The 22,072-nt window shown below is 42.6% G+C and overlaps 1 protein-coding gene across 2 annotated transcripts in view; it reads right to left on the bottom strand.

Annotated features, from left to right (window-relative positions):
• Positions 1-22,072, bottom strand: part of GRK3 (G protein-coupled receptor kinase 3) — a 136,368-nt gene that overhangs the window by 57,767 nt on the left and 56,529 nt on the right. For both annotated transcript variants that reach the window (XM_027863335.1, XM_027863341.1), the window contains 5 exons: positions 17,606-17,680; positions 13,485-13,546; positions 9,683-9,734; positions 8,122-8,213; positions 6,715-6,814 (listed from right to left, as the gene is read on the bottom strand). In XM_027863335.1, coding sequence (XP_027719136.1) covers positions 6,715-6,814; positions 8,122-8,213; positions 9,683-9,734; positions 13,485-13,546; positions 17,606-17,680 — 381 coding nt within the window. The remainder of the gene's footprint in view (positions 1-6,714; positions 6,815-8,121; positions 8,214-9,682; positions 9,735-13,484; positions 13,547-17,605; positions 17,681-22,072) is intronic.

The following is a 22,072-nucleotide window of genomic DNA, read 5'->3' as shown; positions in this document are numbered from 1 at the left end:
TACCTCATACCCTACAAATAGGCAAAAATGACAACAGTTCATGTTGGAGGGGCTGTGGAAGAACAGGCACACTAAGACATTGTTGGTAGAGCCCATTTCAGAAGGCAATTTGGAATTACACAAATAAAGTGACTAAAATGTCCATACCCTTTGTCCCAGAGACTCCACTACTATACTTATACCCCAAGGAAGTCACCGATAAGAATAAAGTCCCTATATACTCCAAAATATTTATAGTAGCATTTTTCATGATAGCTAAGAATTGGAAACAAAGTAAATGTCCATTGATTGGGGAACAGCTAAACTAATTGCAGTATATGTAGTGGAATATTACTGTGCTATATTGAGCAACTAGGTGGTACAATGGATGGAGCACCAGGCCTAGAGTCAGAAAGACCTGAGTTCAAATCTAGCCTCAGACACTTATCTATGTGACCCTAGGCAAGTCACTTAACCTTGTTTGCCTCAGTTTCCTCATCTGAAGATGAGCTAGAGAAGGAAATGGCAAACCACTCCAGTATCTTTGCCAGGAAAACTCCAACTGGGTTCACAAGAGTTGGACAACACTAAAATGACTGACTGAATAATAACAACACAAAAAATGATGTGTGTGGTGAATATGGAGAAGCCTAGAAAGATCTGTATGAACTGATGCAAAATGAATTCAGTAGAGCCAAGGAAACAACATACACAGTGATGACAACAATGTAAATGGAATGAACAACCCAGTGTAGCAATATTATAAAGATCCAACAGGACTTCAGTGAAGAGACAGAGGAAGGCACCCACAACCTCTCCCTTCAGGGAGGTGGGGTTCCACGGGTACCGCACTTTGCATGTTTTCAGACTTTCTCAATGTATCAATCAGTTGTGCTGATTTTTCTCATATCTAAAAAAAATACTACGTATCATATGGGACGGATCCCTAGGAATGGGAAGGGGAAGAATACTTAGGCTAACTATGTTGAAACAGAAAATACAGATAAAAACTTACTAAAAAAAAAAAAGACTAAATGATCTACTCAAAGTCAAACACCAAGGAGAGAGCAGAAAGAATCATGCCTTGAACAAAGCCTACTCTTCTGACTTCCTGCCCAGGGATCATTATTTTAGAAGTTGAAGTAAAGCCTTAGGAAGGAAAGTGGACCCTAGAACAGTGTCAAGAGGCCTGGCCAGGGAGCCGGATGCCCTGGTGCTAAATGCATGACCAGAGGCAAGTCTCTTTGTCTCATGGGGCAGGGCTCAGGTGAGGTGGCAGCCAAGGGGACCTCTGCCTCTACCTCTTGGAGGTCCACCTCAATTGATGCTTTCAGAATAAGTATTCTAGATCAAGGTACATCACCCTACTCTCCCTGTTCTTAATGTGACCTATGCCTTTAACTTGCTCACAAAATGTTTCACCTATTAAAATATCTTTAGATCATTTACATATTGCTTCTAATCATTTTAGGTAGGTAGATGGTACAAACGAAAACCTGAGCCCCAGAATTTTGATTAGAGCTATCAAAATAACAAAGGCAATTTATAATTTCAAAGCAAAAATTATTTCAGAGAGATATGGCTATAATTTCCCTTATAATTTCCTTTGCTCAAACAGTGGCTAAAACATTGTTTTCATTTATGTATTTATTTTTCAAGCACTTATTATCTCTCTTTCCCACTGTCCTATTCCTATTGAATAATTTTTAAAAAAGGTAACCCTCCAAATAAACATTCAGTGTCCCATAAAACAAATGCAGTTCTGATAGCATATCAGACAGCAAGTTTCCATTTCATTTTATTAAAGACATGAGGAAAAAGACGGCTCCTCCCAGTAGGTCTCATAGAATAACAAAGCAAATCCCCCAAAGGCCACACACAAACACTTAGTTAAATTCAAATCATTGGGCTTAGCCTGATCTAACATCTCCCCCTGAGGAATTTGGCAAAAAATATAAACTTCAATTACCAAAAAAATCTTGTAGAAAAATTATGAAAAGAGAGGTCCCAACTTTCTAGATCATTTTAGGCTACACTAAGAAAATACCTATTTCATGGGCAACAAGGAAATCACTGGTTACCAATTACTCAATTACATTCAGATTTTTCTTCTGAACAACTCTCAAAGGTACATGTAAGGTCCACTGTCCGTGGTCATGATTGGACAAAAGAAAAGGAGGAGAAAAGAGGGCCCGTCTGTGCTCTGTCAGCAGAAGGGGGAAAAGACAACACTACAGAGTATTGGGCTCAAATTTTAATAGAGTGATTGTGAGCAGGATTCACATTCTGCCAGCATCAGAGTGATCCTGTACCCAGAGGGTCACCTCAACTTCAAATTAATTTCTATAAATCTTGTTTTACCAATATATGTAGAAAATGACTATGTTCTGTATATTTCCCATAAGAAAAATAAAGCTTGGCTGCGACTGGATGTTTATTTTAAGCTATTTCTCCATAAAGAGAGATAGGGACAGGACCTGTCATTGTACTGGCATCAGAAATGCTGGGAGAGGAAAGTCCTTCTACTGATGCAGGTCAGCATCTCCCCTGCAGCCCACAGTGCTGCGGAGAGTTGCCCAGAGCACCAAAAGGTGAGGTCACTTGTCCCAGATCACACAGGGAGGGTGTCAGAGACAGGACTGGAATCCGGGTCTTTCTGGCTCCAGGCCATCTCTCTATTCACTGTGGGATGCTGTCTCTCTTCTCCTTAAAATACTGGATGAAGGAATGTCCTTTGGGTCCTTTGTGATGGCGGGGGGGGGGGGGTAATGCACAACAGATCATGGCTCTGATGTTCTTAAAAGACCTGTTGTCACTTCAGCTTAGATGCCACTGCTGAGTTCCACCTTTGATGGACCTATCTCACGGATCCAGTCTCACCACGCCACAGGCTGGAGAAGAGGATGACTGTGTGTGCATCTGAAAAGTGAGCATCACACAGGGGGCAATGAAGGGGCATGGCAGGTGTAAGCAGGCTGCACCACATGAGACATGGGGAATGCTCAAGAGTTAAGGAATTAACACGAATTTATTAAGTACCTACTGTGTGCTAAGCACTGAGGAAAAAATGGCTAGTACATGTAAAAGCGCTATATAAACGGTAGTTATCATTACTGAGGATACAAAGACGCAAAATATGCAACTATTCTCATTTGTAAGTAGCTTACAGAGTATGGGGAGGATGAAATGCCTCTAGTAGAGGTTCATAATCTGAGGTCTATGAACCTGTTCTGAAAAGGAGGTCTAGCCTTGACAAAACTGCCAAGGGGGGCCAGGACATGGCTACATACAGGGAGAAAATGCTTCTGAAAAGCATTTTGACAGTAGAATTTCAAATTATTTTCTTTTTTATTATGAGCAAACATGCATGAGTATATTTCAATAAACAAAGAACAAAAAAAGGAATCATACATGAAACTGTTAACATTGCTATGTACAGTTTTAGAGGTGTCTATAACATTAAATAGAACAGAAACAAAAACAGCCCTACCTGCCCAGGTCCCTCTTTGACCTCTTTTCTTCTCTCTTCTGAATTCATTCCTCTATTCTTCCCCTGGCTCTGTTTCTTACTTTATCTAGACTCCAAAACCACGCCTTCTCTCCTTCTGGCTCATGCTGGAACTTCCCTAAGCACAGGGGCCCTCCTCGCACTAGAATATCTACCACCCTCTGGCCCACTCCCTACGGACTATCCCTCCACGGAGCCCAAGGCCCTTCTCCCATTGGCAGGTTCCTCCTGAGCCTCCATTCTGTGGAGGGACAAGCAGGCCTGCCTGCCCTCCTGCCTCTCCCATTCTGGCCCCAACTTCTTCAGGACTTCAGAGCTCTGTTCCCATGCTGGGCAGCGTCACTCCTCTGCCCTGCTATTCAGCTCCCTCTTCTATGCTGTCTTCCCCCCATTCAAATGTAACTTTCTTGAGGGCACAGACTATCTTTCTTCTGGCCTGCACAGGGTAAGTGCTTAATCCATCCATCCATCCATCCATCCATCCATCCATCCATCCATCCATCCTTACTTCTTTCCTTCCTCCCTTCCCTCCCTCCTTCCTTCCTTCTTTCTTTCTTTCTCCTTCCTTCCTTCCTGTGTATTTCTAGGGTTTCATTGAATTCCTTGTGTTTTTCCTTCTTTTCATCACTCCCACTTCCCACCACCCAGCCATGTGAACTTGAGAAAGTGTCTTATAGGTGGTGAAGTTTCCTTATATATAAAATGGAGATAATAAAACCTGCACAACCTCCATCTTCACAGGGCAGTTGAGAGGAAAGCATGTGGTGAACTTTAAAGTGCTAAAAAAACACGCATTACTGTTATTTCAGGCACCCCACTCTATGGTGTCCTTTCTACATGAGATGGCACTCAATATAGACTCCAAAGTCGACTGTTCAGCTGTGCCTTGGTGCAGAAAGAAAATGTGCCATCAGAGGGACAGTAACGGTTTGATCTCGTTTCACATATCACCATGCCCCCAGCATCCTTTCTGAGAGTGTTGTCTAGCTCATCCTAATCTAAGAGCCCACCCAAGAAAAAGAAGCTGGACTGGAGGTCATGGGTGAGAGTTGGCCCCGGCCAGCAAGTCAGAGGTGCTGGGCCTGGAATTGGGGAAACCTCCAACTAACTCTATGAGCATTCATTAAGTGCCCACTAATTGACGTCTAGACAGAAGTCAAACATTCTGTTCCCTCAAGGGGCTAACCATCTAATGGGTTGGGGGAAATGCTATGTACCTGGAGAAGTAAAATGAAATACATATAAAACAGATACCGCCGAAATGGAGTGAGAAGCAGAACTAACAACCGGGGGCACCAGAAAAGATCTCTTAGAGGACCTAACACTAGGGCTAAGCCTCGAAGAAGCTAGGGGCTCCAAGAGGCAGAGACTTAATCCTTGCCTCCAATAATTATCTAGCTGGGTAATTACAGGCAAATCCAAACTTCTCCAAGGGAGAGTTTTCTCATCTGTAAAACGAGTATGAGTACCTGTAGAAACTATCTCACTTGGCTGTAAGGGTCAGATGAGACAGTGTAGACAAGGGGCGATGGTTTTATTATTAGTATTTTTATTCTAACCAAAACTTCTCACCACAAACTAGGAGGATGGGATATAAAATCTGGGAAGAAGGTAGAAAAAGTTATTTTCATCACCGTACAACTTATTTCTGCAATGGCTGGCTGTGCCAAAACACAGCCTTTTAGTAACATCACTAAGGAGGAGACCATAGGGCCAAATTTACATTTTGGGAACTCATTTGTATAAAACTTCAGGGACGTGGTCCAGAATTCCTAAAAAATCCTCTTGGATTTCTTTCCCTGTCAAGCATACCTCACTCCCATCAAAATCCAGCCCAGCTTCATGGAAGCTTCTTGTTCCCATGAAGACACGCTGCTCCTGGGACCTTCCTAAACACTTAAAGCCCTTGTTGTTGCTGTGGTTCAGGAAGCAGACTCCTCTCCAAGCACAGACTGCTGAACTGGTGACAACAACCAAAGGCTTTCGGAGCCTTCTTGAGTCACAGGTGAAAAGACATGATGTAACACAATGACTTCATTCTCTATACCGTACACTACATTCACTGGAAGAGCAACAGAATGAAGGTGTATTCTGTTCTGCTGCTCTGGATAAAGCAAATTTAAAATCAGAATTCTGACCAACAAGGTTGACCCCAAACACTGAATAAAACATATTACATATTTTTGTATTTGCCAGACTTCTGACACCCTCAGCCACATAGAAGAGAGCCTTCAAACCGGGAAATAAATATTTCACCGACCCCAACCTCCCTCAAAACCTATGAGTGGCAAGAAACAGCTGTCTTACTCTGTTACACACAGGAGGAATAGCACCGCCCATCAGGCCAGATGCTACCCATTCATCATTCAGTGTAGAAACAAGGTGCCTAATTTAACCAGCAGCATATGAACGGCACTGTGCGGGGCAGTGCATAGAGAGATGGCCTCTAGTCAAGCAGACTCGGGCTCCAGTTCTCCCCTGACATGTATCATATGACCCAGGGCAAGGGTGCCAGGTGACTCCATATGACTCTAAGTTGAAGAAGAGATGTCAATGTGCTTGGCCAGGGGGAGTGTCCTCACCAAGAAGGTCCCCACGGGGATGACCTTTCAGATCTGGACAAAAACAAACAAAATAAAAACCACCAAGCTTGGCTTAGCTGCTCCCTCTGGGTAACAGTCAATTCACAAAGTGATAAAGGATTGGCGCTTTGGCCAGGCAGAAGTGAGAAGCCCCAAGACACAAGTGCAGGAAGCTCAGGTCACTCAGTGTATGGGGTCAAAATAGCCCCAGGGGCCTGAAGACTGAGGGGAGATGACTACAACAGAAAAAGAGCTGGTGTCTGTGATCATGGTTTGGAGTCCATAACCAAAAACGTGTTGTTTGTTTACAAAGACAGGACTTGGTCATTAAAATTTTTTTTTCCCAACAACAGCTGTTCACATTCAAACAGTATTTGTGAGATTGTGACCTGAAAAATAGATTTTTCACTAATCTAGAAAATTCCTTCAGTTAAAATGCTTCGTTCTCCAGTGCTTTAAAAGGCCAATTTTATGACAACTGTCATATTGGTTAACATGTTGTTATTATTAACAATAATAACAATGGCTAACTAGCTAAATCACAAATTACTGCAATGCAATAATCTGAAGCCGTCATCGTCTACGTCTCACAATTAAGTGCACGGGCAGGAAGTGACCATTCCGTATTTAAAAGCACGTACTTACCCCCGTACTGACAAGGGACAACATGATCCTCTCATTTAAGGCCAACGTCTCTCCTTGTTTCATCTTGATCCTCTTTTTATCCAAGCATTTCATCGCATACCTAGAAACACAAACAGCACTGAATAATCGGGAGAGCCAAGTTCTCTCTCGATGAGCTGAACACAAGACTGAGTTGGGTTTGATGATGGCAGTTGAATGCTACAAGCACAAATCCTTTTTTGTCTTTAATATATTAAGGAAATATTTTACTTATGAAACACACATTAACTAATTTTTATACTAAAGATTTTTCTACTCTATATGGCTAATTCCTAGTTGATGCAATAGAAAAGAGGACTTAGTTGGGAACCACAACCCTAAGGCCTAGGCTGCAACAAGCCTTCCATCAATATTTGTCGATGAATATCACACATATGTAAGTATCAGTACTAGCATCGTTACAACATTATTTCTTGTCTCCCCTATCAGACTGCAGTAAACAAGGGCAGGGACTGAGATTAATCTAAAGTTTACTGTCTCTCTCATCATCAAGCACCACACTCTGCACACAAGAGATCCTTAATAAGGATTTATGGAATGCAGAAATGGATGACCTTGGAAAGGAGAGAACTTGGGAAGAACTTCTTTTTTGCACTTCAGCGATCAATCTATAGATTTGCCTTGCCCCCTTTTCCTAGACAGTAAAGTCCCACAGGCAGGCAGGACCTGTGTCATAACCAATTTTATTTTTATCACCTTTAATGCTTTATACACGAGTCACCTAGTAGTAGGAACTGAGAAAGCTAAGTATTTAAAGGAAGGAAATCCTCTGGAAAAACAAAGCCTCCATTTCTAATGGGTGCGCCAATTGGAAAGTATAATTTCCCCTTACTCCCAGGGAAACACTTTAGAATAACTTTATTAGTAGTGACCCAGCCTTCTTAGAGTCACATGGGAGGGGCCTGGACTCTCCGAAAGATTTGGACTGACAGAGGGCCAGCCAGCACTTTCAGGAATATGGCCCCTCCCTCTGTTCATGCAGATTCCCAACCCTCTAGAACTTGGTCGATGGTGTGAAAGGTCTATCAGTTCCCTGAAGCAGCCAACCTCTCCGAGTTTGGCTAGTCAGCCACCAACAGGCCTACAATCTGTCCCTGGGCTCATACCCGAAGCCTTTCGAGCTCAGGAGGCCTGACTTAGCCAGCACTGACTGGCCTTGACAACCCCAGGTTACTTCCATCCAGCGATGAGACACGGGAGGATTTCCGGGAGGTCCAGTGAAAACACTTGGGCAAAAATACTAATTTATAATGCAATGAAATTCTTTAGAAGTGAGAGGCTGGAGTTGGACAGTTCTCCTTTACAGACCTCATATGCTACTGAGTGTTGGAACTCAATATTTCCACTGAAGCCATTTGAGGAGCTTACATTTTTCCAGTGTCAGCTTTTCTGCAACCATATACTTCACCAAATCCTCCTCGGCCGATAATCCTATGTACACTGAAATCATTCATGGTCAACTGTGAATTCAAAAATAACAGGCATTTCATTTCACTTCATTTTTTTCCCCAAGCTCTCACACAGATTCAGACTATCGTGAGTGGTCGCTCGCTCCGGCGGAGGGGGCTTCCGTTAGCCTCGCCGAGGGCCCCAAGCACTCCGATTCCCAAGTCCAAGGATGGAGAGACCTCCACATACTCCCCCTTCCTTTGCCTCTTCCAAAGTAATGAAGCACAAGGAAAGGAGAAGCAAATGTGAAGACCACACAGTGCGAGGTCACGGGAGCCCGGCTTGGGAGTCACAGGCCCAGAAGAAGGAGTGATGTGCCCAGGCCCCCAGAGGAAGGAAGGCCTCATATGTGATGCTCAGGGACCATCCTAGTCGTTCGCTTGGATTTCTGTTTGGAGGCTAGATAGCAAGGAGGTCACAGCAGCCAATATGCCTGGGGATATCTACCAGCTCTAGAGGGGGGCTTCGTTAAAGCAGCCCCAGAGGTCCAGGGCTGAGCCTATACATAGCCACAGAGGAGAGACAAAGCGCCTGCCTGGGGCCCAAACAGTGGTGTGGCATTTCTGGCCCCGGCACAAGGCAGGGTACGAGAAAGCACCGGTGCTTAATCCGGGCTTGTGGAAGTGAATTCTCAACCCAAGACAAGGTACCCAGTCAAAGGACGTGGCTCGTGTACGAACCCATGAGATTAGCTTGTTTTCTCTTAAGTGGGATGGGGCTGGAAAACTGAACCCTGTACAATACTGCACAGCAGCTGAGGCACCCAGGGAGACAGGGAGCTAGCTGGCAGCCAGCAAGGCCAAGCAGGGCAGGCGCTTTGTCCAAACCATTGGCGTCCCCCTCCTGGCAGCAAGGGCACAGAGAGAAGGAGAGGTCTGCTAGCCATTCTCAGTCAAGGACAAGTATGAGGCCTGCTCTCAGTCACTCTCACCTTGGCTCTGTCACAAGCTCAAGTAAAGGGGAGGATACAGGAGGGAGAGCAGAGGAGCCAACTCTGTGCCCTTTCCCAGAAGAAAGAGAAACAGACCTTAAAGGGTTGACATTGAAAATAAACAGAAGACGCAGATGCAAGCTAAGTCTGTCGGTCAGCAGCATTCATAAAGGCACGCACTAGGGACCAGCCTCAGAGTCTGCCCTCAAGGAGCTTACCTTATAACAGAAGAAGTTAGCCCACACAAGGGGGCTGACCACAGGGCTGGGGTGGGAAGAACGGCAGAGACTGAGCTGTGTTTCCCTTCCTAATCAAATCTTTGCATTCTAGGAAACATTCGGATGAATCAGGCAATACAACACTATGAGGCTGCTTAAGGATACATTGTCGTATTTTGTGAAACAGTCTCCTTCCCATGATAAGTTGGTCTTGTTCAAGGAAGGAAAAGCAATGGACCATTATCAGAATTTCATATGATAGACAGAGAAAGAAGGACAAGGGAGGAAGGGAGAAAAGGAAGGCGAGAGACATGATCACACAATTACTTACATGGATATTTAGCTCAACATTTTTCCACTGACAATATCTAGTGAACTTGTCACTAAAAAAGAATGAAGTTAAAGTAATTATTGGAAAGTTACATTTCTTATCATTTAACTTATTTACTTCCTAAATTCACAGAGCAACTTTAAAAAATAAATAACCCTAAGACCAGGCAGAATTGTTGCATTATTTGGTGTCCAGAATGTCTGCCCCACTCACAGACTGCTAGCCAGCGCAGAAGCGGGCCCACTTTCTTCCCCCACCCCACCTTTGAGCATCTTTGCCAATGTGCTTGAAGCCTCAGAGTTGTTTGGAGATGTAGTTCTCTTTTTCTTAGTAATTTGGTACATTCTTTCACATAACTGTTAACAGTTTGCAATTCTTGTAAGAACTATTTGCTTCCGTATCCATCTCCTGGGGAATGGTGTTGGTTGCAGATATTTGTTAGTAGCCGAGATATCTCAGCTATCAAACCTATATCAGAATTATTGATACGGATTTTTTTCCCCACTTGACCTCTTCCCTTTGTACCGTACTTGCACTGGTTTTATTCATGAAAAAAAGCTTTTCAATTTCATGTAATTGTAATCACTTCTATCCTTGGCGCAGCTAGATGGCACCATAGTACAGAAAGCACTGGGGCCTGGAGTCTGGAAGACCTGAGTTCAAATGCAGTCTCAGACACTTACTAGCTGTGGAACCCTGAGCAAATCACTTCACCTCAGTCGGCCTCAGTTTCCTCAGCTGTGAAATGGGGATAATAATAGTACCTACTTCCTGACTGAAGTGAGTATCTAACGAGTAATAATTGTAAAGCATTTAGCATAGTGCCTGGTACATGGGTGTCCTATAAATGTTAGCTATTATTACTGCTGTTGTTATTTATTTCTTCATTTGAGTAAGAACATTTCCCCTCTGGTCATTCATCAATCAATAAACATTTTTGATGAAAAAAATATTGATTAAAAATAATGAAAGATACTTGATCTGGTTCTCATCTAAACTTTCTAGGTATGACCTTTAATACTTCGGTACACTTTGAGTTTCCTCCTGAATACGGCCTAAGGTGTTGGTCTAAACCCAGATTCTATAAAACTGCCTCCTACTTCTGTCAAGAATTCTTGATAATAAGAGAGTTCTTTGAGTGCATAATCAGCATTTGGGGATGGGGAATGGGATTCTTTTTGGTTCTTTCTTGTCTAGTATGATAAGTCGTGATGATTATTTAGCTTTATTATATCTTTGGAGATCTACAAGGACTACTCTCTCTTCCTTCCTACCTTGTTTTCATTGCTTTCTTAGATATCAGCTTCTAAACATGCAAATTTTCTCAACATTTTTTCCATATTTTGTCTTAATCTAGCTTTTGTAACCTGAATTAGAATGTTTTCTGAGTTTCTTCTTTTGATGATCATTCGCTACAGTAATAGAAATGGTCTCAATGAATAAAGACATACTGGCAGGATAAAAATAACACTTGACTAGAAATCAGATACTCAAATAGCTAATATTGCACCAAAATTATCCATATATAATTTGGCTTAATAAATCAGTTTCCTCATCTATAAAATTAAAATAATAACACCCTTTGTTATCTACCTATTTCATCAGAATTTTCTACTGGTCCAGTTTTTGGAAAGGGGTAAATTAGGCTTTGTTTTAATGATATATAAATGAAAAAGGCTCTACATCAGAAGTTCACTCATGGGGGAAGGGGAGCCTACAGGGTTTTGCCTGGGACACCAAATTTAAAGGGCCAACAACAGCACTTGACAGGAATAACTGAGTTTAACCATAAGCAAGGACAATGAGACCAGGACACTGTCAGATTATGGGCTTCCCTGACCTCTCCAGATGCAGCACTGGCAGAGTCTCCATGGGCCATGTCCATGGGTGTCTATCTCTCTGCACAGAGGAGAGTGTTCCAAGGTGTGAGGTATGACCATTATCCTTCCTTAATGGAATTAAAGTCTTAAAATTAAAATTAAGGTCTTAAAGAGATGATCTGAGGGCACCTTTCCTGCTGTTTACCAAAGGGTCAGAACTGCTATTCAAGGCTATGTCCTTACTGGACGGTAAGCTCCTTGGGAACAGATATGCCAGCTTAGCTACTTTTGTATCCCCTACAACTAAGCCCACTGTTTACTGAATAAATGCTTATCATATACATATAACTACTAGGCAAGAGCCAACATGGTCTGGTGGTGGGGAAGAAAGGATGATAACTGTCTTCAAGTATCTACAGGTCCAACATGTACACTAGACTGGTTCTGTTTGGCCCCAGAGGGCAGTACCAGCAGGAATGGTACAGCTCAGAAAAAGTCATATTTCAGCCTGATTTTGAGGGTAAGGCATCCTAACAATTCCAGCTGTCCACCAGTGGGATACACCACCTGGAAAAGTAGAAAGTTTCCTCCTATTTATGGGTTAAAGGATCTAATGCCAGAAGGAAGCTCAGAGGTCACTCAGTGCAGTCCCTTCATTTTGGAGTTGAGGAAGCTGAAACTCAGGGAGGGGAAGTGAGTTGCACAAGGTCAGACTACCTGTCAGAGGCAGGATTGAACCCAGACCCTCAAACTCCAGAGCTGAGGCTCTTTCCAATCTACCATACAGCCTCCAAGATAAGGTCACTTCTAACCAAGGATAAGACTCTGAGATTTCAGGCAGCTCTCCACAGTCAGGTTTCTGATACGACTCAGAATAATTCTATCACATGATGGAAGGAATAATTTTGCGGTAAATTGTATTAATAACATCTCTTGAAATTATACAGAATTGCAGAACAAATTAACATTCCTTTGTATCTGTGACCACATGGGAAATAGAGATGTAGTAGCAGACTCATATGTATATGGTGTTAAAAGGTTTGAAAAGACCTTTGCTCACAACAGCCTCATTAGGCAGTACAAGGATTGGGCCTTTTGGAAAGATAAAGAAAGTGGGGCTCACACAGGGTAAGGTACCTGTCCCCAGTCAGAGAGTCAGTGTCAGAAGACAGGAAATTGTACCCATCTCTTCTGACTAATGACTGAACAATGGCAATGCACTGGACGCAGTTATTGTGTGACTTTCACGTGCACAGATTGCAGAGAAAGGGGTACTGAGAATACATCTTTAGTTCTGGTCACTGGGGGGAGCAAAGATCTTTCTCCAATAAATGAAGAGCTCACATTGGTAAGAAACTGAGAGAATCTACCAGATCAACCATCTCATAGACATAGTCAAGGAGCAATGTGAGATTTCAAAGAAACAGACAGCATCTTAGCAGCAGCAGCAAAAGGCAAATCTACTGGTCAGGTATTCATCTATTTGACAAACATCTGAGTGCCTACAAAGGGATGAGATGCTGGGTTAGGTGCTAGCTGTTCATTGTATCAAGATTCCGAAAAGGCATTGGCTTGTGTCCTGGAATTCTAATAACCACAGTGTAATTTAAGGATTAGGAGACCAATCTGACACCTTAAATTAAGTCTAGTGAAGGAAAATCCAAAAGGTCAGATAATATATGGGGTCATATTTGGATTACAAAATTGATTCCTCCTCTGGCTTTTTTTTTCAAGTATTAACCCCCTTCTCTGGTCCTTTAAAATGTGAGACAGATTAACTACTTGACAGAGAGGAGGGGACAGTAACCACTTATACATTTAACACAATTTAAGTCTTGAGAATCAGATCAACTGTCTCTAACATTACAATGCTAATCAATGAGGAAGCTGGATTCAATTTCACACAAATTTTAGAAATACAAATATTGCATAAGCTGAGGTACAGCTTCATAGAACAGCACTTCACATTCAGCTTTTCATACCTTTCAATATATTTTTGAAATATGTTGCCCCGAAGACTATCGCAAATTTCTTCTATGTATGGCTGAAAAGGATGAAAAAAAGAAATTCCACACAATGTAAATTGAAACACACTAAAGTGACCACATATGGAGAAGCCAATGATAACACTGGCCTGTACCACTAACCCTGAGATTAAAGTCTGAAACCCAACACACTATACATGTATTCATATATGCATATACACATACAGCTAATGCCTGAACTTCCATTGATTTGATGAGAATCATAAAAAATTTCATCTGGAAGGGGATCTCTGGTGCCTTCTAATCCACTTAGCTCATATGACAGATGAGATAATGAAGAGGCCTCACGCAGGATCATAATGGTACTAGAACCTAGAACATAAAGGCCTAGAACCCTCATCTCCTGGCTTCCACTCTTGCACCCCTGCAACTACACTGACAAAAGTCTGGGCCCGCTCACTATCCTGGCCAATTTATTATAAATAAAACCAGCAGACACATATGAAATGTTTTTTCTTCCATGTACTGGCTTTACGTCTACTATCTTAATTATAAATGCAAAGTGAAAACTGTAATTCTTGCCAACATCTTCTCAGAACCACTCTACTCCACAATGCAGTCATTAAATATAGGGAGAGTTTGACCTGGGAGTTTAGGGAAAGTGGGTGCTGTATGCAAAGACACTGAGACCTCCTCAGACCTGGAAGGGACAGCCCAAGAACAGTAGCCTGTGCGGACAATGTGTCAGTCACATGAGAACATGGCAGCATGTCAGAGTCAGAGCAGAACTCCCTTCTACACTACTCGGTCTTTGCTTGAAGACCATCACACCAAGAACTGATCACCACCCAAGACAGCCTATTCTCCTTCTGGAATCAGGAGGTATCCGAATGGGAAGGAACGTGAAGGGTCATCCAGTATAATCTGGCAGGTGAGGAGCCTGGGCCCCAGAAAGGACCATGTCAGGGCAGCTTCACAGCCAGTGAGACAGGAGCTTTTGGGCCTCCTCATTCAGTGCTCTCACCCAAAAGATACATGAAGGAAGCAGAAATCTCTAAACCAGAGACTCTTCACCTGGGTCAAAGAACTTTTTCTTTTTTTAATATCTTGATAACTGTATTTGGATATCATTGGTTTCCTTTGTAATCTTGTATTTTGTGTATTGAGAAACATGATTCTGAAAAGGGGTCCATGTCTTCCCCAGGGGGGACACAACACGAAAAGTTAAGAATTCCTGCTCTAAATAATCTCCTAACAGTGTCTTTAATATCCAGCTCAACTAGCCTTCTCACCCTGAGCCAACCAGAAAGCCAAGGAGACATCTCTGGGTGTTCAGCCGATTTGGTCAAGAAAGCAAAGACCAGTTGGTGCAGTGGATACAGCAGCAGGCTTGAAATCAGAAAGACTCATCTTCCTGGGTTCAAATCTCACTAGCTGTGTGACCCTGAGCAAGTCACTTAACCCTATTTGCCTCAATTTTCTCATCCGTACAATGAGCTGGAGTAGGAAATGGTCAACCACTCCTGTATCTTCTCCAAGAAAACCCCAAATGAAATCACAAAGAGTCAGACATAACTGAAACGACTGAACAACAACAAACTCCAGAGTTATCAGTGATCCTCAAAGACCCCTCAAAAGCCAGGAGTATTTCTCCATTTCTGCCCACATACTCAAATGACAGGATGCCCCGATGAACCCAGGGACATGAGGTCATTCGGCAGAGCAACAATTTCAGGATTCTCGGCTCATCGTTCATCAAACAGCTACAGAAATAACAAAGCTAAGCAACGTCAGATCAGCATGGACAAGTTTTCCTTCCTCCCTTAACTGGTGGACAGGGACGTCAAGCCAAGGAACCTCATTTGTGGGTAAACAACTGGTTTCATTTTTCATGGGACAAATCTACCCAAGTGTAACTAGAATCTTCCAAAGTGTAACTGGATCCCTCTCTATGCACACGTTAAATCCCAAGAGAACAACAAGTGGGATCATCTCCTCATCATCTCTCACTTGGCTGATTGACTTTCCTCCCCTGTCCCAGGATGCTGCTTTCTGGGACATGATTCAAGATGCCATCAGCCTCGGTACCTTTCCACCTCCTCAGCACCCTCTGCACCCCTGGTGGGAGGGTGGGGTCAGGATCTCCAAACCTCCCCGTAAGGAAGGAGCCCATCTGAGACAGCTCCTCATTTCTCATCTGGCTGTGCTACTCTGGGCCTGGTGCCGGACTTTTCCACCATGCACAGTACAACCCTCCCACCCACCCCCACCCACACTATTTATTTTCCTTTTGTGCACTGCCTTCCACCATTAAAATGTAAGCTCCTTGAGGATGGGAACTTATCTATTTTTTTTTCATATTGTATCCACAGCACTTAACACAGTGTCTGGCACATATAGGTGCTTAATAAATGTTTGCTGACAAACTGCTTGATTCAAACCCCAGTGGAGAAATGCCTAAAGCGTTTCCTCACATAGGACACCAATCTAAAGTCAGTGAAGACCTGAAAATTATCAGCACACTAAAGTTTGTTGGTGATGATGTGGGAGAAGATACATATGCGAAACACTAAGCCAACCAGTAAAAGAATGAAAAGTGGAGTAAAGCCACTTATTAGCATTCACGAAGACAAAGTTGATTTCAATTCAGTCCTCCCCCAATGAAGTCCAACTGGTTTATTCGTCTAGACAAAGCCCCAGTCAAAGCGTTCAATCTTCTTGGGCTAGAAAAACAAAAACAAAGCTGGTTCCGCCCCCTAACAATATAAAAACCAAATGAGCACCTGCTGCATCTTATTGTATGGAACCACAGTTATTAAGTTCGTCATGAAAATAAAAATAGGATGTCAGAAGGGGAGAAGGCCCTGAACCAACTTACCTCACACAGTAAAGATCATCACTGATCCCAGGTAAAGCCACGGGCATCTTTGTTTAGCTTTCCCACTCATAAGAATCACAATATTACTTAATGATAGTCTCTCACAAACCTTTTTTTTTTTAAATTCACAGAAACCACAAAGGGCCCATTATTCAGTTGAGAGTGTTGACTATCTGCCATTGTACTTTCTATGGAAAATACACAGGATGGAAAAAGCTTGGGCGCAGAGGAATTCTTAGCACACAATGATTTCTAATTCCAAATCTGACCTTCCCAAAATCATCACTTTCTTCATGGTAATGGTAATGGTAATTCAAACCAAGGCTCCCTTGGAATAACTTGAAGAACAAACAGAGAGCTGGGACAGATTCATGTCCTCTACAATACAAAATTCTTGAAAAACAATCTTATTTCAATCAGAACATGGTGTTCAATGCAAATTTCAATAGCAACCAACCAACCAATAAGGCGGAAGGGAGATCACAACAGGTCAGATCAGAAATAGACTTATTTGGGGCTCTAGTAGGAAGTGACCTAATGACCTAAGCCACAACTCTCAAGGCAAACATCAACAAAAAGTGTAACCAAAGCACACCAAGGACAGAAAACAAGGACAGTTGTCCCTTGTTTTCTGAACTGCCAATGCATCTTCTTTTTTAAAACAGAATTTGACTAGAAAAGTTTTTATAAAGTTCTATGGCCACGGCACCATATCTTGACTAATCTATTTTTCAAAAAGCAAAGAAATCTATATTAGAGAAAATTCTCTGTTTGTAATTTTGGCTGTTACATCATACTTGGGTTGGAAGATAGTTCAATACTCTGAGACATCTGCATTTCCTCAGGGTTTGCTTTCCTTTCAGGGATGCATCCCAGGGCCTCTGAGCCTGCCATGAGTTGCAAAGGGTCAACCTGGCGGTGAGGAGCTTGGCTATGCCAATCAAGGCACGTGCACAGCCTGACATTAGGCACATACCAGAAAACTTTCCAGCTCAGGGGGAGAAACCAGAAGGTGCCTGTACTCTGGTACAACCATAATAACCCAAGTCCATCTCCAAGCCAGGATGACACATCAGAGGTGATATCAGGGGAAGAATTTAAAATTAACTGATTTTAAAGTAATCTTTGTTACCTGATGAAATCTAGTTGGAGGTGTCAATTCCTCTGGCAAATACAGGCAAAGACCTTTTCTAGGCTGATACAAATTAAGGACATTTATCCTAAAAAGGTTCAATCTTACCTGAAAAAGATTTGAGGGCACTTTTTTCTTGGCTAGATGAGTTTGTACATGGTCTACAGCTTGCTTTGAGAATACCTTTAAAAAAATTAAGAACAATGATTATTTTTCACACCAAAATGAAACAATTCTTTGAAACAGACTGCTTTACAATTATAGATAATTAAGAATTTCAAACCTTGTAGAGTCTCTTTTATCAAAGGTGATCCAAAATGCTCAACTTTGCCACTTGGGACAGTTTTATTTGGTAATTCCTACACCAATACTTGCTGGACAGCAGGGGTCTCTTGGTACTTGTGGCCTAACAAGACCCTCTGATTAGCAGGCTGGTGCTAGGAAGGCTTATGTGCACTGGCAGAAATCTAAGCCAATAAACATTTATCAAATGCCTACTATGCACCAGTGATGACAGTAGTTGGCCCACACTGAAAAGTGCTACTACCGCCATTTAGCATCCTCCTATCCTTAGGAAAATACTGCAGGTCCTCCAAGTCCTGAAGATCTGGAAAATTCACTCAGACTTTGGGGATACCCCAGACATTCAAATCTCTCATTCCTGTAACTGATTATCCAAAACAGAGAAGTGGGGAAAAGTAGGCTTTCCCAACAAATCTATAAAAATATTCACATAAAAAAAAAACACCAGATAGGAAAAGCATTTTGCAATGCACCTTGGTATTCAAAGCTGAGAACATGTAACCTAGACAGAAAGGAAAAGAAACCACAGGTCAGGCAAGGAAAATCCCCAGCAGTGGAACAGCTTTCTTCCAGATCTAAAATCCAACAGTTCCAATACTCTGCAGGTGTGACTGGTTCCATAGCTACCCATACATCTCTACATCAGGGATGAACACTGAAAAGGTGAGGTCATCCAGCTAATTTAGAGCCACACAAAGGTTTCCTGAGTGCCTGTGCTCTTTACATCCTGGCATGCTGAACTCTATTAACACCTCTTATTAGCTTTAGTTCTCATGGAAGGATAGTTTTTCCTCTTAAAAACTACAGAGGGAGGTATCTCTTGAGGTTCTACAGTAATAGCAAGGCACCTCATGAAGGCAGGCTCAGAAACCTCACAAGACAAGTACATTCCTGACGGGCTCAAATCCATGACACGAAAATTTCTCGACTCTCCTAACGACCACCTAAGTGGTTCGCCCACTTAACTCAGTAGTGCAATGCTGCTGCTCATCCTTTGCTCACAGAGGGGACGAAAGTGACAACCAGATGTTGGAGTCAAGGTGCAGTGTGTCAGACTGTCTGATCAGACCCACATGAGCTCAGAAGGCTCTATCTATCACAGGCCAGGCACAGACAGTCCATCTGAACACTGGAGTGGAGACGTGGGCTCCGTTGGGCTGCTGCAGTTCTGCTTTGCTTAAAGAGCACAGCACCTTCCTTGATGTGGACACACCATGCTGAGTGGCCCTATTCCAGCATCACCCATGTCTTGCAATCAATACTAAAGTTCTTCAGAGGGCCTTTGACAGTGCCCTTGTACCACTTCTTCTGATCACCTTGTGAGCGCTTGCCTTGTTCGAGTTCTTGGTAAAATAGTCATTGAGGTAAACATATATTTGGCATTCAGACAACATGGTCAGCCCCGTGGAGTTGCGCTCTCTGTGGTAGAGTTTGAACGCTTGGCAGTTCAGCTTGAGAAAGGATCTCAGCGTCTGGTACCTTATCCTGCCAGGTGATCTTCAGAATCTTCCTAAGACAATTCACATGGAAGCAACTCAGTTTCCTGGCATGGCACTGGTAAACTGTCTAGGTTTCACAGGCATAAAACAATGAGGTCAGCACAATGGCTCTGTAGACCTTCAGTTTGGTAAGCAGCCTAATACCTCTCCTCTCCCACACTTTTATTTGGTGCCTCCCAAACACTGAGCTAACTCTGGCAATGTGTGCATCAACCTTACCATCTATGTGGACATGCCTGAAAAGTATACTGCCAAGGGAAGTGAACTTATCCATAGCATTCAAAACTTCTCCATTTGCTGTAACCAATGGCTGCGTATGGATGATGTGATGTTGGCTGGTGGAGAACCTCTGTTTTTTTTGGTGTTGATCATCAGGCCAAAATTAGCACAAGTAGCAAAGAACTGATCCATACTCTGTGGCATCTCAGCCTCAAAGGTTGTACTGAGTGCACAATTATCTACGAACAAAGTCAAGCACCAACTCTCCCTCCACTTTAGTCTTGGCTTACGGCCTTTTCAAGTTAAATAGTTTACTATCAGTGCAGTAGCTGACCTTGATGCCATTTTCATCCTCCCTGAAGGTATCTGACATTACTGAAAACATCATCATGTTAAAAAGCATGGGAGCAAACACAGAGGCCTGATTCACTCCACTGGTGACAGGGAAAACATGAGAACATCTCCATTATCCAGAACACATACAAGCATGCCATCACAGAACTGACGTACAATACTGATGAACCTCTTCAGGCAAATTTCAACATGATCTTCCACAAGCCCTCATGATTGGTTAGGCTGATGAACATTGTGTACAGACCTCTGTTCTGCTCCTGGCATTCCTCCTGGAGTTGTTGGGCAGCAAACATCATGCTGACTGTTATTCAGTCCTTTCTGAAACCACACTGGCTCCTGGATAGATAACCATCTTCCAGGTGAAGGAAAAGCCAATTAAGGAGGATTCTGGGAAGAATCTTGCCAGCAATGACTAAGAGAGAGACACCTCCCCACACCTTTTGATTGTCACAGGACAACCTGTTTCCTTTTCCTTTACAGAGATGGACAATGGAGGCATCCTTCATCTCCTAGGTGGTAACCTCCTCTTGCCATGTAACCTGGAAGACTTCAGGAGGCTTATGTATAAGCAGTGGACCTCCTGTCTTGTAGATCTCTGCTGGGATGGAATCAGCACCAGGCACTCTGCCACACAAGAGGAACCTAATGGCATTCAATACCTCTTCTTTAGTTGGAAGTTTGGCTAGAGAGAGATTGACTTCAACCTAAGGGGTACAGTAAATGGTTTCTGCATTGGTTGATGACAGTGTGTTGTGAACACTGAGGAAATGTTCAGCCTGCCTCTCCAGAATCATGTCCTTAACCCTGATCAGTGTTGCTCTATCAGTGCTCAGTGGTTGAGATGTATCAGAGGTCTTTGGCCCATAAATAACTATGCTAACAACCATCTACATGTTCAACCACTTATCTAAGTGGTTCAATAACCACCCAGTGGTTCAGCAATCCTCCAATAGGTTGCTCATGAAATTCAGTAGGGAAACTAGAAAATAAAGAAACAGTTCCATTAGAAATGCCACCTTTATCCGCTTCTATTCAAATCTCCATAAATCCCATTATCCATGAACATAAAGCATTAAAGTGTACTCAAAAAATCAAACTACAATAAAACCAACTTCATGCAACAAAGGAGTTTTCCCTAGGACTGAAATTCTTCCAAATCATGGGCAGATTAAATTATATCACCATCATTTAAGTGCTAAGTGACTCCTCTGGAGAATGCTTTTTATGCTGAGACACTATATCCTGAAGCATCACTGGTTAAACATTCAAATGTGACCAAGCAAATAGCAGCTATGTTGGACTTGGTTTCTGTAGGTACAAAATTAAGCTTGATGGAAGAAGGGTTAGAAATCTCTGGTTTCACTCACAGCTCCAACATTTACTAGCTGTTCAATTTTAGTCAACGAACAAGAAAACGTCGAGGTTCACTGGAATCAGAACTAGCAGGAACCTGAGAGATGACCACGTCCTGACTTCCTCATTTTACACAGAAGAAAACTGAGGCCCAAAGGAGACTTTTCCAGGGACATCCAAACAGTAAGTGGAAAGGCCCAGATGCCAATTCAATCTTCTAACGCTAAGCACCGGGTTCTTCTCACCACACCACACTACCTCTGAGCACCAGCTGTGTCCTCTGGAAAACAGAAGTACCGAGGACTAAACTATGTTTTCACAAGGTCATTGTGGGGAAAGTGCTTTGGAAGTTTTAAAGTGATAAAGAAATATGAGTCATTACTGTTACCTATTGAAAGTGGCTTTAATGATGCTTACCTTCCGGATAACAATGAGACTATTTCCTTGGATTAGCCACTTCAAACACACAATTGATTATAACTGGCATTATCAATTCATTAAAGACAGTCTCTAAGACTGGCTGACTGGCCTCACCCTCAAAAGCCACTTTCAAATAGTAAAGTCACAGTTCTTCAAATGAGTCTAAAATTTCAGTTTCATTGATTCAGATGAGTCTTCTCTCCAGTTAATTCAAACTAATAAGGGTTTCTTTTGAATTTTTTTCCCAGAGGAAATGATTAATTTCTGAAAATGGCAGTGATGCTAAAGAACAGAAAGTGCAACAGGAAACCAGGAAGGGCAGAGCATCTCTCCTTCTGAATCCTCTGTTTACCACTGCACTTACACAATATGGAAACTTTTTAAAGAATCTTGTTCCACAGCAAAACACTCCTTAGTACTGTGATTA

This window comes from Vombatus ursinus, unplaced genomic scaffold (genome assembly GCF_900497805.2).
Source record: "Vombatus ursinus unplaced genomic scaffold, bare-nosed wombat genome assembly UNPS02001287.1, whole genome shotgun sequence".
Lineage (NCBI taxonomy): Eukaryota > Metazoa > Chordata > Mammalia > Diprotodontia > Vombatidae > Vombatus > Vombatus ursinus.
This window is presented reverse-complemented; position numbering and strand designations above follow the sequence as displayed.